Source organism: Salvia splendens, chromosome 7 (assembly GCF_004379255.2).
Source record: "Salvia splendens isolate huo1 chromosome 7, SspV2, whole genome shotgun sequence".
NCBI lineage: Eukaryota > Viridiplantae > Streptophyta > Magnoliopsida > Lamiales > Lamiaceae > Salvia > Salvia splendens.
This window is the reverse complement of record NC_056038.1, coordinates 14,230,405-14,249,256: the sequence shown is the minus strand read 5'-3', so window position 1 is coordinate 14,249,256 and position 18,852 is coordinate 14,230,405. Positions and strand designations below refer to the sequence as shown.

The 18,852-nt window shown below is 35.6% G+C and overlaps 2 protein-coding genes across 3 annotated transcripts; one reads left to right on the top strand and one right to left on the bottom strand.

Annotated features, from left to right (window-relative positions):
* The first annotated feature begins 4,175 nt into the window (after positions 1–4,175).
* Positions 4,176–7,562, top strand: LOC121742407 (uncharacterized protein C630.12-like). Of its 2 annotated transcripts, none has more exons than XM_042135533.1 (13): positions 4,176–4,460; positions 4,700–4,759; positions 4,857–5,035; positions 5,395–5,530; positions 5,625–5,721; positions 5,900–5,959; positions 6,041–6,141; positions 6,239–6,273; positions 6,364–6,421; positions 6,499–6,573; positions 6,651–6,787; positions 6,890–7,144; positions 7,228–7,562. In XM_042135533.1, exons 1-13 carry the CDS (start codon positions 4,329–4,331, stop codon positions 7,445–7,447), a joined length of 1,545 nt encoding a protein of 514 aa, XP_041991467.1. In that variant the 5' UTR covers positions 4,176–4,328; the 3' UTR covers positions 7,448–7,562. The 2 variants fall into 2 exon arrangements, with proteins under 2 accessions (XP_041991467.1, XP_041991466.1); XM_042135532.1 differs by having other exon boundaries at positions 4,178–4,460; positions 6,651–6,808.
* Positions 7,563–13,914: 6,352 nt separating this feature from the next.
* On the bottom strand, positions 13,915–16,526 carry LOC121740844 (triacylglycerol lipase OBL1). Its single transcript, XM_042133474.1, has 6 exons — positions 16,520–16,526; positions 16,078–16,414; positions 15,442–15,656; positions 15,309–15,342; positions 14,609–15,240; positions 13,915–14,258 (listed from the first exon to the last, which is right to left on the bottom strand). Exons 1-6 carry the CDS (start codon positions 16,520–16,522, stop codon positions 14,007–14,009), a joined length of 1,473 nt encoding a protein of 490 aa, XP_041989408.1. The 5' UTR covers positions 16,523–16,526; the 3' UTR covers positions 13,915–14,006.
* Between the last annotated feature and the right edge of the window lie 2,326 nt (positions 16,527–18,852).

The window sequence follows — 18,852 nt, the reverse complement described above, 5'->3', positions numbered from 1 at the left end:
ATGGTCCTAGAGCGTGTGAACGACAATGCCTACATCATTGATCTTCCCTGTGAGTATAACGTGAGTTGTACTTTTAATGTGGCTGACTTGAGCCCGTTTGATTTTGTAGGGGACGACCCAGATTTGAGGACAAATCCTTCTCAAGAGGGAAAGGATGATACAAACGGGAAGTCCAAGGCCCGGGCTGACCCGACCACGACTCCCCTTAAGCTGCCCGGAAGGCCCGTCACGAGATCAATGAGACAAAGGCTTCGGGAAGGCGTTTCAAACTTCATTAGGAGGGGAATGGAGGAGGCAGATGGAATGCCCGGTCGGGCGAATCCACACCTCCAAAACGCCCGACCGGGCGTTTGTGCGCTGAGCATCGTCCACAGTCCAGAAAGTTCGCCCGACCGGGTGATTTCACCATCCCAGAACGCCCGACCGGGCGTTTGAAGAAGCAGCGCCGAATCCAGAAAGTTCGCCCGACCGGGCGATTTCACTTTCCCAAAACGCCCGGCCGGGCGATTCAACTTTTACATCCGTTTTTCCTTGTTTTTTTAGCCCTTTTCTTGGGTTTCCAACCCTAACTATAAATATCCTTTTTGTAAGACTTTAAGGGCAGACTTTGATGAATGTTATTATGAAGACTCCTTTGAGAGCATCTCCCATGTGAGATTTCTATCCAAATTCCTACATTGTAGGTTGCTTGTTTTATGTTCATTTGGCTAAATCAAGTATAGGTATGCATTTATGGTTGTGTAGTCATGAATGTGGAGCCAATGGAGTATTTGCTTTGGGTGAAAGTAGCCTAGGGTTGCCCACATCTTTTTGTGGGAGGTCATAGGTCCTCAAAGAGGATTCCTCATTCTTTACACTTTCTTCTCACCTTCTTTCTCTCCTTCCAAAACCATTTTGAGTTTAGTTTTTGGAGGCTAGGCTCTTTATCTTTACTTTATCTTTGAAAACACAAAAAAAATTGGAATCAAACACCGCTTTGGGTATTTCTTGGGCACATGGAAGGTTTCCCTCACAAGGAACCTTATCAACCTTGTTGATTCAATCAAGAATCGATGATGGCTTGCTCCGTCTCCACGTGAAAATCTTCAATACAAGACCTCGGATCTTCTGACTGGTGTCCCGGACTATACGCCGATATTTGTGTGGGCAAATCTCACCAACGTACTAGGACTCGAGTAATGGAAGACAGAACTCAGCTCACGGAGGAGGCACAAATTTCGAGCTCTCTCTTTAGAGGGGGACGAAAATTCTGATAATAAATTGTTATGTTTTCTGTCTCCTTTATTCTCCTATTTATATAAGTCACATATTGGGCCGGCCCAGTCAGGGATCTAAGGAAGAATTTGGAACAGGCCTCATCCAATTAGCTTTTTATTAATTAAATTGAACCCACAATTTAATATAAGCTTATATTGGAATATTACGAGCAGCCACTACAGAAGTAATATTGCACTGCCTTCCAAATCCGAAATTACAAGTATTCCGGGTTTCCTTTAATTGCATTTGATTCATTTCCCGCTCTTAAGATGGAAACATCCATTAATCAATTAATGTCTGCTATAGACTTAATTAATTAACATATTTCGAATTTCAAGAGTGGACTTAGCAAGAAACTCTTATTTATTATTCATAGAGTAATCAAACTCCAACTAGTTAGGTTCCGAATAATAAAACCTCGTTTCGAGCTCCTCTTGTGGATGTTATCAAACGAGACTCTCCTCGCGCACGTTTCAACATAATAGCAATCCTAGCACCTCTAGATAATGATCACCACTACCCAATATACCTGGATCGTTGGGTTACGAAAAACCCGCACCTTTGGTAAGTTAAAGTAGTGGATCCCTAATATCGTATGCTCAATGCTAACATACATTGATTAAGAAATTAATTTTCAAGACCTCGTCTTTCAGTAGATAGCATAAAGACTCGTCTTGCTGTTAGATCCATTCAGTGCTATACCACACCAACGTCATCTTATTTCAATAAGGTTTAGAAATAATCGGACTGACATTGCAACCTTTTGCGATAGGTAGTCTAGGCCTATCTAGGTTGTGAAATTCTTATTTTTCTTTGTTTAGAACTGACCGTGTTACCTTAAATTGGACGACGCCCACAACCGGTCTACTAAAACAAAGACTTAGACTTTGTTACGTTTGCTCATACATTTAAATATGTAATAAACAACCATTAAATGTAAAACATAACAACATTATGACAAAAATAATCTGTTGCATTTATTGGAAAATAACCATTAGAGTTTTACAATATCCAATCACTCGAAAGGTGATTTATAGTATACAAAACCCTAACAGAAGGTTCCCGGCTTGTGGGAACTCCGATTTGCTTTTTCATGCTCCTTTTTTGGATCATAGTCACTTTTGGGCTAAGATCATGTTTTTGAAACATTATATTTCGGTTTTATTCACAGGTTGTGGGTCTGCCTAAACCCCCCGCTCACAACGGGTGTTTTTTTTTAAAGTTTAAAATGAAATAAAATAAGTCAACTTGGTTAAAAATTTGTGTTTAAGTAAATATATAATGAACTAATCATGATAAATATATAATTATGAATATGAGTGTTTATATTGCTAACTCACCATTAAGTTGTTAATTACAACTCAATGATAGACATTAGATCTTTAGGTTAAGGGTGAAGATCATTCAATCCACAAGTATCAATACAATATACAAAAAATGCCAATAAGGGTATTAATATCAATTAGCAACAAATTAGTTATAACTAGCTTTTAAAAAATATCTCAAAACTTTAAATGCATGTAACTACCTCAATTTAAATTATGTTTTCGCATAACATATATCAAATTAAAGATAATTTTATAAGAATTCTAATGAGATTTTACATACATATGTTTCGATGTCAAAATTTGAAAAAAAAATCATGAATTTTTGTATTTTATCTAAAAGCAGGTAATATCAATACAATTACGTAATATGTTAATATAATGCTTGTACAATGTCAATACGAAATTGTGTTGACATTATTATATCTTCGGGTTGATATGTTTTATACACTATATTGACATTGAGTTCCTAAACCCTAAATTTGATAGTTGTTATTATCATTTTAATATTAAAATATGAAAAATGAAATTGCACATGACAATTTATAGACCATTAGATCTCTAAAATCCTAAGGTCTTAAATTAGTTGTAGTTAGCAATTAAATAATGAGTTAGCAATGGATCACATCCCATTATGAATATTTATAATTATAATAGATTTGCTACATTTGTAAAATATTTTTAATTTATGTTAAAATTTATCTGCATATATATTTATTGAATTTAATGATGATTATATAATTTTTATACGTAGATTTATTTAATATATCAAATATAAAATAAATTTGAAATATTAACTGAAATAGAATTGAATATATCACACAAACTATATAAGACAACTTAGTTAAGAATTTGTTTAATTAAATATATAAATCATGATAATTAGGGTGATAAAGATTTATAATTATAATAGATTAATATATTTCTTAAATAATTTTGAAATTAGGTAAAAAAAAATTACATTTATCTGCAAATATATTTATTATAGTTACTGATTATGGTTACATGATTTATGTAGATATATTTAACATAACAAATAAAAATTTTTTATGTTGTTTTTAATGCACTGTAATTATAAACTACTACTCCCTCCATTCCATAAAAATATGGGCAATGAATATGACACGTGAATTAAGACAAAATTGGTAAAGTAAGATAAAAGAGGAGAATTGTATGGTAAAGTAAGAGAAATGAGGTGAATGATAGTTAAAGTAGTGTTAGTGGATAGTGAGACATACATTATTAAATTGATATAGTTTTTTAAAAATGGAATGCATATATTTTTGTGAGAGAGATGAAAATAAAAAGTGCACCTATTTTTATAGGATTGGAGAGTATAAATTAATAAATGGATAGTGAATCGCATGGTTGTAAAACGATTTATCAGTAAAAATAGCATTTATTCATTTAGAAGGTAGTAGTAAATTCTACAAAATGGAAGTGAATTAGTAAAGCATTTATTTCCAAAACAAGTAGTAGTGGTAAATTTTTTCAAGATCTAATAATGTTACAACTGGAACAGTGTACTTTCTAAATAATTTTCAGTTGACATCAAAATTCTAAATTGCTTAATCAATAGTACTAAAGTAAGTAATTAGTGTTGTTTCCCCAAAAACACTTGTAAATAACCTTTAATTCTCCAGATCGTTGCTTAAAATATTCAAAAAATTGAGTTGCCGAGAAACGAGTTGAAATGCAAGCTACAGTTAAGATGAGCTAAGAAATTAAGAGAAATTGAAGAGTAGGATGAAATTGACGGTGTTTCTGAGCTTGTTTTGGGCGTTGAATCTTCTGTATGGAGAGTGGTTTGCGTATTTGGTGCCTTCCCAGTGGACTTGTTCTTGGCCTCATCTTCAACGCCCTTCTAATTTCTCTCCGGTAATTAAATCCCTTTTCAATCATCTTTCAAACTAATTTGATCTTGTGGATTTAGCTCTAGATCTTCTACTCTGATGGAGCTCTTCATCTTCTTTATTTGATTTCAACTCTTTGAATTATCTTATGTTTAAGCCACTTTTATTTGCTAGAATTATAATGCACTTGCTTATTATCATGTGTCTGAGTGATAATAATTGAAAAGAATGAAATCTGACTTTTGCAATCTCTGAATATCTCAGCAAAATGGAGTTGACTATCCGAGTAGTTATGTGAAAATTGCTGTTATTACAGATCCTCAGGTAATTAATCCTTCATGGGAAAAGGATTGTCTTTCTTGGCATTGTTTGATTGTTTCTGTTCGACTCACTCACTGTTTGACCATTTTTTTGTTGATAGCTCATAGATAAAACTTCGCTTCCACTCGCTCCAAAATCACTTGCTCTGGAGGTTGTGCAGTTCTATGCTGATTTGTACATGCGTAGGGCATTCCTCTCCTCTGTATTGCCCTTCAATCCCGATGTCATTCTGTTTTTGGGTGATTATTTTGATGGGAGCGATAGGTTGTCCGATGAAGAGTAAGTTTGGTATCTTGAAACATTATTATTGTTATCACGCGACAAATGCATCGGATTTCACTTTTGTACTATCTAAATGTAATGCCACCCCTATTTAGAACCTATTTTCCAGCTAGTTCCACTTTGCTTGGTTTATGTATAGTGCCAATAATCATGTATTTTTTGGTGAAGGCTATCTCCCCGTTGTATAAAAGATAGTCCAAATATGATACTCTTTGGTGTAAGTGTGTTTTACAGATAAGAGACCTAAACAACCCGAACCCTCTTTCCTTTATGTGATAATCCATGTTTGGTGCTTCTTATCATGTTTGCTTTTGAACCTACTTTTAACCCTAACTCGTGATTTGTTTTACTATTAGATGGCAGGAATCATTAGGTCGTTTCAAGCATATTTTCAACCTGAATATGATTCAGAAAACCTCAAAAACAAAAATATACTACATTCCTGGAAACCACGACATTGGATACGCAGCTTCCTACAACCAAAAGCCAGAGGTACATATCGTCCTCAAATGTTGTCCCATTCAAACCGTTCTTGATTTACAGCACTTGCTCTTTGATCCTATATACTATCATCTATGTTACTCAGATCATCAAACGCTATGAGAGTGAATTTGGTGCAAGGAACTTTAAATTGACAATTGGAGAAGTGGACTTCATCGCCATCGATTCCCAGACTTTGGATGGTAACTCACTCCGCCACAGCTTTGATCACTTGTTAGCTACAGCCATATTCTAGTAAAACAATACTAATCTTGTCATCTTCTTTTTTTAATTTAGAAATTGATTTTCTATTGGTATTAATTAACCTGTATATTGATATAGACTTTTTCCTATTCATTTGTTTTATCTCTTTTTCTGCAGGTCATCCACAAGGAAACTTCACATTAGATACATGGGGCTTCATAGAAAATGCGTCTAAAGGTATCAAACAAAAATTTCTAGTTATACACATCATTTATGTTCAGGGAATATGCCCCCTTGACATCATTTACAATTTTGTAGATATATCTTCTACGCCAAGGGTATTATTGACTCACATCCCTTTATATCGGCCGGACTGGACTCCTTGTGGCCCCCACCGATATTCACCAGTCATCAATCAAGTAAACATTTTAAGACTATATCGTGCCTTAGTTTTACTGTACTGCTTTCCAGTGTCATAATGAGTCACTTCCTAACTGTGTAATATACACTCTCCAGCGAATTAACCGTGTTGATTATCATCAAGATATTGTGTAAGATACTTTTCGTCTTCTTCTTCTTATACTTGAAGTATTTGAGTTCCATTTTTACAATGATCACTCCAATTATTTTGTGTGGTGCAGGTATCAGAATTATATCACTGAAAAATCATCAAATTCTTTACTGGATTTAATCAGACCTGTATGTATATTACTTTTTCCTCAATATATTCGGAAATAATATTAAATATGAGTAGGAACTAATTTGTGCTTCTACAGGCACTAGTACTCTCTGGTCATGATCATGATCAATGCACCGTTTCCCATATGTATAACAACGGTCACGCAACAGAGGTAAACTCGGATATTTCTTAGCTTGATATGGTCAAATTCGGGGACCATGTTCGCATTTGATTAATGAAATTATACAGCATACTGTAGGAACTGTAAGCTGGCAACAAGGAAACTTGTATCCTTCTTTTATGCTACTATCTGCGAAGAATTCGTCGGTTTCGGATGGAATCACGACCGAAGACGCTCTTCTGACTAATCTCTGCTTTCTCCCTATGCAAGTTCACATCTACATATGGTTCTATTCTCTTCTCGGGTTAACTCAATCTAATAATTATTTTTTTTTCTGAAATTTAATGAATTTGATGGGATGTCTCAGGTATTTATCTCTCTTTGCAATGACCCTTGTTGTCGTCCTCATTTGGCCAGCCAACGAAGTCCATATAACACGAAAGCTTGGTAGTCTCATGGTTGCTATCCGAGATGTGCTTAAAAGCTTTAGCAGTGTTTTGAAAGTGAAAAATGAAGATGAAAATGTTGAGTATGAAGAGATATGGGATGCAGAGGGGTCAATGCACCTAATCAAGAAAACCAAAAAGGTTCAAGTCGTGAACGAGAGCAGCTCGGTCGAGAGGTAAAACGACGCTGTATCGTACTCTATTGATCAGATTTCGCTTTCTTTCTCGTGCAGTAAAACTGAAGTTGTCTCGTGTGTAGGGGGAATGCAGTGATGCGATCAAAAGCTCGCAAACAGGATGCAGAGGCGGCGACGAGTGAGGATGTGAGTATACATATCGGTTTAGGTAGAACGAACAGATCGAGAGGCAAGGTGATAATGTGGAGATTGTTGCGAGCGCTACGAGCAGTGACTATCGTTGCTGCTTTCAACGTTCCTTTATATGTGTTGTTCGTCTTCAAAGATTGGATCGACAAATGATTTCAAAGTTTGAGAGCCCTCTGTTGTCTGTTGTGACATAACATCACATTTTGTAGTACTTGTCCCTCAAATTTTTTAGGTCTGAAATTGAATTTTATCCAAGTAAATTTGAGCAGTTTTCATTGGTTAGCAAACAATTAGAGAAATAAGAGTGAATATGTTATAATACTTCACTTCCTCAAAATAACACTAAAGCATAATAAGAAATGTTACTATTTTAAAGTAGTAGATCCTTTATTCGACTAATACAACATTACATTAAAATTAAAACTACGTACACAAGCATACTATAAGTAATAAAAATGGCATACTTTTACTTGAAATAGGAAGCTCCAACAATTCCAAGAAAACATGACACAATTTCCTCCCTCAATTTGCCAAAAAAAACCCAATGAAATATCACCATCTAGGTTAAAAAAACATGAAAAATGTGTGGCATTTATGGAGAGATGGATATATAAGGGAAAGCTTATTATATATATATATATATATATAGGGGGGATTGGGAAGGGAGGTAAGTTATTCGTCTCCTTGAATATACCAACAGAGAAGCATGGTGGCGCAGCGGCGGAGGATGTAGAGGCGAGCTCGTTGTTCTTTAACTAAACAAGAGCATTTGGTTGTGAATCCATTGTTGCTCTTTGATCTTCTTTTTAATGAACTCTTCTTGTTCTTCACTTCACCCATTTTGTTTTTGTTTTTGTTTTGTTTGAGAAATAGAAAAATCAAAGGTTGGGTAAAAAGCTCACAAGTGAATGGAGCTGGACCCTAATCTAAAAAACACAGTTTTAATCTATATTTATAGTAGATAGAGATATAGTTGAAAATTTGAGGGGGTGAACATGGTCCACTTTGTGGGATCCTTGCATGGGAAAATGAAACACTTAGTTACAGCAGTGAGAGAGAGAAGAAAGAGGTGAATTGGGATTGAAGAATGCAACGGATTATAAATGAAGGGATATGATCAGAAATGGAGGATCATTAATTGTTAATAAAAAAATTAACTATTGTGTCGAGTTTGCTGAGGCTGCTCTGTCGGAAATCGGAATCCTAATAAGTCATTGGATTTGCAAACACGGATTCAATATAATTCATTTTGGTCACAATCATAAATGTGAATTTTTTCTATATTTTTAACATAATATCAAGCTTCTCTGATGATGCGTATATGTTAATTAGTTAAAATACAATTATGTAATTTCATCCAAAAACTAATTAAGTTTATTCTCTTAACATTATTAATGCCTAAATACACCATTGCTTTTGCGTATTCTAGCTTTTTTCATGACTTAAAAAATAGCAAAATACAATTCAATAGAAATGGCAAAATTAATTCTTAATTTCTAATTTACAATTCCAAATATGAAACTTGTCATTTATGTTTCTCTTTCTCTGCTATCTATCGGCTTCCTCTCTCTTTCACTTCTTCATTAACCTCAAACTTCTGTGTATTTGTTCACCACTTTCTAAGTTCTTCACAAAAATTTAAATAGTCCAAAGTTGATGTATTTAGGTGCCAATAATACTTTTTATTCATGCTATATCAATTTAATTTGGATAGTTTCAAATATAAATATTGATGTACATTCGGTCCTTAATAGTACATGATATGTTGATGTCCGCCAAAATTGCCATATAAATTCACTAACATTTCTTCCAAAATTGAGTATCTATATTTAATTTAAATTAATTTTTTATCATCACCATTTATATGTGTTTTTATTCTCTTCAAGGATGATTATATGGATGCACAGAGACAGAGTACATAGATATGCATTAGTACAAATCAAGAGTAATTTGAACAAACATATATATTCTAATATCACAGTTTGGGTTTAGTTGAAATTCACAATCTTTGAAGAATCTGAATACCACGATCACAAAATCTACGTGTTAAGAATAATATGGTTAATGTTCAATGTTCATGTTTGTTTCTGAATTTTTGACGTAGGAAGTAAGAAATAAAATTGAAATGGTGATTTGCAGAATCTGTCGAGGTTGATATTTGGCATGTGAAGTGTGATTCTGGTCTTAATCTAAGACAACCTCAGATCCCTATTTGATTCACTTGTTCTAATCTCGTACAAATTAATCCATCGCAATTTGCTCTCTCTCACTCCGTAGGAAGAAGAAATAGATCTCCATTAAGGAAATAGTACTACAGTATAGTTGTGATGTTAATTAATACTGCTAATAAACATTTTTTTTCTCTTTTTGACTACGATATACATTATACTCCATCCGTCCCAGAATATAAGTCTTATTTTGTTATGGCACAAGTTTTAAGAAAATGTAAAGAAAAGTGAGCTGAATAAGTCAGCGGATATGAGTCTTAGTTATATATAATTTTATAATAAAATGTGAGTGAAATAAGTTGGTGGAATATGAGATATACTTACCATTTATGGTAAAAGTTAAATATGACTTTTATTGTGGGACGGACCGAAATGGCAAAACATGACTGTTATTGTGGGACGAAGGGAGTAGTTTTGAGGGCTTTTTTATACTCCTTGTAATTAAGTGGACGATTAATGATTTGTATTATCATTAACAGTGGTTTTATTAACCAACTTAATAGGATGACTCAATGGTTGCTAGTAAAGGATTAGGATTAGGATTAGGATTAAATAGCATTGTGTGAAAATATAGTACTTACATACCAATTTCATCCTCATCCATGAACCTATAAAGTTTTCTATAAAATTTTGTTTCTAAAGACTAAGTTCTCAGTTTTTAACTGATAGCAATCAAAACCTGATTTTAGGCTAATTATTTTTATAAAAACTGAAGAAAATTACATTCAATCTTCTACAAACAAAATAAAGTTACATTCAATCCCTTGAACAGCCAATTTCATCCCAATCACGGCCAATTTCATTAAAAAATCATTCCACGTTTAGTCTCTTACATTACAAACACAAGAAAATTACATTCAATCTTGTATAGAAAACTACAAATGATAAATTTATTACAACATAAATCTATGAATACAAAGAAAATATCTATACATTTTTAATGGTGGCTAGGCTAAGAATTTTTCCTACCGTACGTTCTACTAAAATATTACTCGGTACTATAAAACTTAAAAGGATTGAAAGTCGCAACAAGTCGACATACAGATACAATACCTTAATATTTACTCACACACTTTTACATCATAATTAACCAACAAAATACTTGTGTCCAAAAGTTTAAGTTTATGAAAATATTATAAAAATTAAAGAGATTTCAGTAATAATTTTACTTTGCGTATATTTTAATAGGGCCGGGAGGTTCAACCCTTCTTATCGGGAGAACCTGAGAATTAATTTAGACTTTGAAACGCAATCATCTCGTTAATGGATTAAGCAGATCATTGGTTAATTAGAATATTCCTAAAGGTAGCAATTAAAGCAGCAACTTTTTTAGTGCTGTGAAATTAACGAATAAATGCAATAACTTTATCATAATATGAACAATAGTATTTTTTTATTTTAGCCAATATCTATCTTTATATTAATATATTTTGTAACTATAATCATCAGTACTTCTAATAAATATTAATCTATTTGTACATAAAATTGTCGCTGAATGACATATTGGTGAGTGAGTGAGTAAGACTATGTAGGTGTGTGTCAATCAAACAGGAGAATTCACCAAACCGCAATGTCTAGCAAATCATAAAACTATCTGAATTGGTAGTTGGGTGCACTCTCAATCACTACCAAAACCTTAATCCATCATACTATTGGCTAGTATATGGAAGTAAGGATCGATCCCATAGAGACGGAGGGGTTTAGCAAGTGTTCAGAGGATTTGGAAAGGGTTGGTTGCTGCCACGCAACTCATGGGTTATTTTTTTAACTACTAGACTCAGAGGAAATGAAAAGCAACTAATCTATCTACTAGACCTAGGAAACAGAAAAAGGCACGTAAGCATTCATGACTTAAGGAAATGAGATTTAACTAGAGAGATTCACACAACTAAACTACTGGGTCAGTTTGACGATTTCCCGAAAACGGCTAAACAAACACGTAAACAGTAGTGGGACTAATTCCCGATTTAGCTACGATGACAGTAAAAGCTGCAAAAAGTAATTAAACAACCAATAAGCAGAGATCTAATCCTTAACTAACTACCGACTCCATCTTCTTCAGTAAACTAACTAGACCACCGGCGAAACAGAGCATCAAACATATCAAAACAGAGCAATCTCAGATCCGACTTCAAACATAACAATTAAGCATAGAACTACTAAATCTAAATTACTAGGTCGAACAGAATAAGAAAACAACAGTAAACATTCATAACCATGCAGAACCAGAACACCACGTCTTAGATCCACAACTCTGAACAACAATTCAACTCGGATCAACAAATCCCAACTCTGCTTCATTCAGATCCATAACTCCTCAATTCAAATCCAACAAACGCAACCACAATTCAACTCCGATCTCAACTCCAAATCAACAATCAGTTGCGAAAAGCATCCAAATCAGTAAAAACCAACAATCAAACACCAGAAGCAGATAAAAACATAAATCGAAACTTGCATTACATCAGAAATATAGAGTTAACAAAATATCCGGCGCCGAGCTTCCAAAACAATGAAGTTCACGGCTAAAAAACAACGGAAATGTAAATAGATTGTTTCTTCACCCTTCGTAAGGATGGTGTTGCACTACTGAACGAAATTAAACCTCCTAAAAGCCCCCAGATTATCAACCCATTATGCTAAGTGCACAGAGAATTGTGAAGTGAGTGAAGAGGAGTGAGCTAAGAGCAAAAAGTGAATGACGAGCTGCCTCTCTTCATGCTGATTGTCTCTATTTATAGCTGGGGCTCGGATCCCTAGGGCGCTTTTTCTTTGCTGATTTGTCATTTTTGCCCTTCCTAAAAGATCCTTTAAAAGATGCTTTATTTGCTTCATAACTGCCCTTGTGATCTCCCAGGTCAGTTTGCGAGTTGGCGTCCTTCACTTTAATTTTCCCTTGATTCCATCTGCCTGGCAAATTTGTATCAGCTTCCTTGGTCTGGCAGATTCTCTACGCACTTAAGCTTACAAACACATATTAGTTCATTGAAATAACAGAAATTTACCCCATAATCAATGCATGGAATGAGCTTTATCACATATTTTAATAAAACGGATAGTAATAGTTTGACAGTGTATCAACTCGATCTAATAGTGTATATCCTACTATAGTACTAGTTGGATTAATTAACTGATAGTGATCTGTTAACAATTATAATTAATTCATTAGTAAAATTTCTTGAAAATGTTACTCTGATTCGTGTCCATATTAATTAACAAAGGTCGGTGTATGCAAGCATATATTAATGTATTATCGGAAACTTCAATCTGAATCATTGCTTTCCCTAAGAGTTACCAAATGGTGAGGATCCCTATAAAATTGAAAGTGGCAATTTTGGTAATGAAACAATCAAAGTCTAAAGATAACAAAGCCTCCAAGAAACACTAATTGCACAAATACAATGAATGAATATAGACCAAACAAATCATATTTCCTACAACATTCCTCCCCTCAAATTACAATGTTTTATTGATGCTATGGACTATCATACCTTATTGATGTTATACTGTATTGATTAATTACACATTTATTGTTGTTGTTTGCATGATTGAAAACATAATTCAGAGAATTTGATGATTTATAGTACTCTATTCGTCCCACGTTACTTAGAGCATCCACAATGTTGACTCAAAATCCAGCCACATGCTCATATATTTCCCTTTATGTTCTTCAAAACTTAGCATAGAATGAGTCTTTATTTTGGCTGCTCTGTTTTGGGCAAAATTGAGCTGTTCTTTTCTTTAAGTTGGACCTCCAAAATTTGACGTTTCATGAGCCCACACTTCATGTATTATCTAGCTCATCAATTTGAATAATATTCATAATTTGGTACAATGTAGACTAATAATCAAAGTAGTACATATGTTGTTTTCCAAAGGCCACTCATAATCATAGTTTTTTTAGCAAGTATAGTAATAATCAAAGTATCTATGTTGTTATCCAAAGGACACTCATAATCAATGTAGACTAATATTCATAATCAAAGTTTTTTTAGCAAGTAAAATGCAACCAAACCAATACTCGAATATTTTCTTAGCTCAAATTCTTGTAATTGGCTCAGTTTAAATAATCAAAGTATCTATGTTGTTTTTCAAAGGCAACACAAATGAATCTCCATAATCAAACTTTAAGTCAAGCTCAATGAATGATTAAGAAACAAAGCAAAAATCCTCCACGTCAATCAATATTACTCGTATGAAGTAAAATCCAAAGCTCAAGTCATCCCAATATTTGATTGGGAACAAGGCGAATGAGACTACAAATGAGAAAATTATACTCCAAATGAGACTACATATAGTAAAGTAGTTTTCCCTGGAATTAGACGCTAGTTATATTGTGAAGTGGAAGATAATTTGTGGGACTCTTGCGTTTGTGCAAAAGCTATTCTCAAAACCAGGCAACATATTTCACTTTACATACATGACTTGACAAACAAAACAAGTACATTTGATTTATTATTATTAATACAAGGAGGGAAACTCAATTAATCATCAAGTTGAGATGCTTGTCTTCCTAGCCTCACAGAATTGACATAATTTAATGGACTATGAGCAGAAATACCGGGCATCGCAAGTCCGCATAACCTCAGTAAAAACGATTCCCACGACTCCCGGTAATCGGGGCCGTACACGTATTCCATCAGCAAACTCCTCACCAATTCCCACACAGCATTTGCATATTCTGGGATCAAGTACACCACCCCAAAGAAGTTTCTATTTGGCTCTTCAACTACTGTCTGCACCCAAAAACAACATCATATTTTTCATGATAAAGATGATGATGATGTTAAACTGTTGATATATATATATATATAGCTTACGGGTAGTGATAAAATGCAAACTGTATCTTTTCTTCAAACACCAAACTATGATTTGAACCGTTAGATTTCAAGATTTGATGTCAACAAGTGAAAAATAATGTCAACACAACATCAATCAGTTGACAACGTTGACGTTGTGTTGACATTTTCTGTTGTCGGTATTTGACATTTGTTGACATCAAATCTTGAAATCTATCAGTTCAGATTATAGTTTGAAGTTCGTACAATATATATAGTTTGCATTTGATTACATCCCTATAGCTTACTTTGTGAACATAGAGGCTGTTGTAGTATAAGCAGGTGCCAAAATGCTTGTACAAGAATGTTTTGTTATCATAAGGCAGCCTCGGCACGAGATCATTGCAGTAAACGAGCCTCAGGTACCTTGCCCCCAGGCGCACCTCCACGTATCTACCTAGCTCTTCGTTGCCAACTCTAGGCTGTCCGAAGGTGTAGACGCCCAACAGCCGTTGCAGCACCTCCTCCTCCTCATGCACCACTAGCACGGTCGGGAACAGTATGGCCAGGGCCCCTCCTAGGCTGTGGCCCGTGACAACAAACTTTGCATTCTTGTGCTGTTGGAGGAGCTCCTTGAGTTTACGCCTCACAGCATAGTACGCTGTCGTCGCCTTCCCTCCTCCCGTTGCATCAGCATTTGTTGATTGCAAATGCATCTGGAACGTGGAGGTGTTCTCTCTGTTTCCCAAGCCCAGTGCCTCTAGAAATCCCATATGCACTTTTCCGAGGTTCGGGAACTCATACCACGAGTAGTCAAAGTCGGTTATCCAATCATCCGCATCGAATGGCTCGGTTCCCCTAAAGCTAATCACTATCAAATTTGCATCCTCAGCTTCATCACACATAATAAAAACTTGTGTATCCAACTCTTTCTGATATTCTGAAAAGCAAATAAAAGCAAAACCAATAAGCTTCCAACTACAAGAAAATGAATGCTAAGAAACTCACCATTCCAGCAGTTGTAAAAGTCCACAAAATGCATCTGCATTCACGGGGAAAAACGGATGATCATTCAGCACGAATTAATAACGAGGTTAATTTTGTACTAATACGATGCAGGGTACGACGTGTATTATCTAACCTTCCAATGAAGCTGTACAACATTTTGAACAACCTTGGCATTTTCATATGCTAATTTGGAGCTCATCATACAGAGGTCCATCAACGCTCGATCCCCCATCTCGACTCGCCAACTCCTACTCTCTTTCTCCATCTTAATTAGATCTACTCGTCCATCTAAATGCCCAATTGCGCTTATGAATCTCTCTGATCCCCTTTTTGGCATTTCCACATTACCTTGCCAATATTAATCCATTCTCATTATTCAAAAATGTTCTGAGTGCAAACCACATCCCGCATCAGAAAATAAGTAAAGTTTGCAAAAAAATATATAAAACTCCCCTCGGTACCATCTCAAGAGTCATTTTTTTTATTTTTGAAGTTCCAAGTTAACTGATTTATTTATATATCTATTTTTTTCAAAAAGTAATTTCCTTTTTTATTCTATTCTCTCTTATTTTTTTCACCGTTTATTTAACACAATATTCTTAAACTTTATGGCAAAAAGAAATGCATCTATTAACATGGAACAGAGCCTTTTGGAGAATGTTCCAAAAACAAAATTGCGACGGCTTTAGCCCAAAATTGACAATATCATATTAGTGTGCAGTTCTGATTATCTAAATGAAGGTTAAATAGAGAGAGAGAGGGATGATACCATGAAGGATTCTGGAGATGAGTCCAAGGAGGTTGCCATTGAGAGAGAGAAGATTGAAAATAAAGTCGAGAAAATAGCCAGTCCACTCCATGGGCTTACCAAGTATTTTGATTATTTTCCTGGCTAAAATGGAGACAACTATGATCCACCTGTGATCAATTTCCCCACCACCTCCATGGTCAAGATTTTGTTGTAATGACCCAACAAACTTAGACCCACTTCCACCATCATTAAACACCAAGAACTTGAACAAATCCCAAACCCCTCCACCTTCATCACTCACAATCAAGAAATCGTTTGATGCCTCGGAACCAACGCCATCCATGGCCATCCACGCCTGCGTTTTTCGATGTGAGAACGAAAGCGGTTTGCAATGGGTGAAAGTAATTGGGAAGTGTGTGTGTGTGTCTGTGCATGTATTACATTTTTCATTTTTTCTTACCATAGCTGTCACCAACATACACGTCATCAGTGTCTACACGAAATTAATTTCACATAAACATTACCAAAAATAGAACCAACCCACAGAATCAATTTTGTTTAACAAAAGTCGACACAGACTTCTTTTAGAGGAGAGAAGGTCAAAATTAATTAGGTAGAACTATTTGTGCGAGTCGAAACTAAGTACTGTATCAAATTAGATTCATTTAAATTTCATCTAATTTACTACTCTCCTGTTCGCCATTAGGAGTTTCATTTGTATATATATATTAGTTTTAAATGAAATGTGAGTAAAATAAGTTAGTGAAATGTGAGACCCTATTACTATTTATGGTAAAAATGAACCGGGATTCATATTCACGGACGGACTAAAATGGAAAACGGGACTCCTTTTAGCGTTTAGAGGGAGAGGGAGTACTATATATCATTTAGTTTAATTTATATATCATCTAATTCATCAAATAAACTAATTAGTAGTAGTACACGTTTTCGTCGAGATAGTGCGAGGAATTTCATGTCGATTGCGATGCATTACTACTTCATGAAACGTTTACCCCAGTAGTTCCGCGTTTATATTATTTTTTTCTAAAATTGCATCTCCTTTAATTAACAATTAAAATACATCATCTAATCTTTATACTGCAAAATGTCGTCACTGAATTGATTGCTGCTTTAATGTTACGTGATGTAATTGTTAGAGATATGTGCACGTTTTGATTTCCACCCTATGTAATTTAATGAGTTCACAACTCCATTAACCAGCAAGACAAGTGAAAAATCCTCCTTGAAGAAAATAGTGATGGGTCAATTCACAACAAGCCTTAGGGTGTCCACTATAAGGTGGACTCGCCCAATAGCCCCGCTTCAGTTTTTTGTCTATAGCCTCAATTTTTTGTCCATAGTCACAAAATTCTATTTCCGCCATTATAGTAGACAACTCCAATAGCCCCAAAATTTTATAATCAATTTTCATTTTTAAATATTTTTTAGTTTCAATCAAGTGTAATTTAAATAATCGCAGTGTAAATAACTAGAATACGAGGTAATTAGGCCGAATATTCGTTGTATTGCAAACCGGTAAAATTATACAACGAATAATGAAAATAAAATACAACTACAAAACTCTGGCACCGTCTACTCGGTGTCGGAGTCGGCTTCCTCGTCTTCCTCTTCTTCTTCTTCTTCTTCTTCTCCTCCTCCTCCTCTCTCGCTGCTGCCGGCCGCGGTATCCCCAGGCGCATTATCAACCAACCCCAGTCGACTCTCAAGCCGATTGATGAGCCTCTTGTAGACGTTCCTGACGTACGGGTCAGTTTCCCGATTCATCAGTGTCGGGTGATTCGTCGTCGGCTGAGATAGATTGCTGTCATATCCAGATTCCTCAGTGTCGGGTGATTCGTCGTCTCCTCGGTGCATTTTGTAGAGAGTGTTTTTGTAGAAAGTGGGTGTATGGATGTTGTGAAAATGGGAGTGGGGGAGGAGGGAGAGTGGTATTTATAGATATGAAAAACGAAAAAAAAAAAAATTCAAACAATGCGGCTATAGCCGCGGCGGATTTCCGCCACTATAATAGCCGCGCCTATACACCACACGCCGCGTCCTCGCCCCACTCGCGGCGAAGCCTCGTCCGCCGCCCTCCCCCCCACCCGCCGCGTCCACCCTCGCGGCGGACACCCCCTCCACTATAATCGCCGCGCCTACCGCCCCGCTTCCGCCCCGCTCGCGGCTATAGCCGCGTCCACCTTATAGTGGACGCTCTTATACATTCTGTTGTTAGCGACCACTAACCGAGCACTTAGGCATCCACGATGGGCGAACGATAGCCCGCCCGATGCATCGTCCGCACGACGGACGATGGCGAAACCTTCGTCCGCGGATGATGACGTCGAATTACGCATCGTTCGCGGTATCGTCCGCCCCATTGCTGGCGACGCGGATGATGTGACGCGTTTTCATTTTTTTTTGTTTTTTTAATAATTTCTTATCTATATATACTTCATTTCTCATTCCATTTTTCACACTGATCTTTCTATCTCATCTCTAAATTCTCTTTCGCACCAATCTTTCTCACTCTAAAAATTAATCCCAGCAACGACTGGAGTACCTCGGAGGGCATTACTCGGACCTTGACGGCGCGTTTCTGGTACAAGGAAGTAATCCCCGATGTCATGTATGCGTGCATCATATTTGTGACATCCGAAACCTGCATTTCTTTGCATGTTGGCATATTTAATCCTTACTGCTTATTTAATCTTTATTGGCATAGAACTTTTTAGTGGGTATCTAAGGAGATAATATTCAATTACTTATCAATAAAATGAAATTTATAATGAT

Bases quoted from the DNA above. Each gene is read 5' to 3' on its own strand.
- LOC121742407 (XM_042135532.1), top strand. From the start codon at position 4,329: ATGAAATTGACGGTGTTTCTGAGCTTGTTTTGGGCGTTGAATCTTCTG. The intron at 4,461-4,699 runs GTAATTAAATCC...TGAATATCTCAG, and splicing joins GCCCTTCTAATTTCTCTCCG to CAAAATGGAGTTGACTATCC. The intron at 5,036-5,394 runs GTAAGTTTGGTA...TTTTACTATTAG, and splicing joins GATAGGTTGTCCGATGAAGA to ATGGCAGGAATCATTAGGTC.
- LOC121740844 (XM_042133474.1), bottom strand. The intron at 15,343-15,441 runs GTTAGATAATAC...CCGTGAATGCAG, and splicing joins TTGTACAGCTTCATTGGAAG to ATGCATTTTGTGGACTTTTA. The intron at 15,241-15,308 runs GTGAGTTTCTTA...TTTGCTTTTCAG, and splicing joins CTTTTACAACTGCTGGAATG to AATATCAGAAAGAGTTGGAT.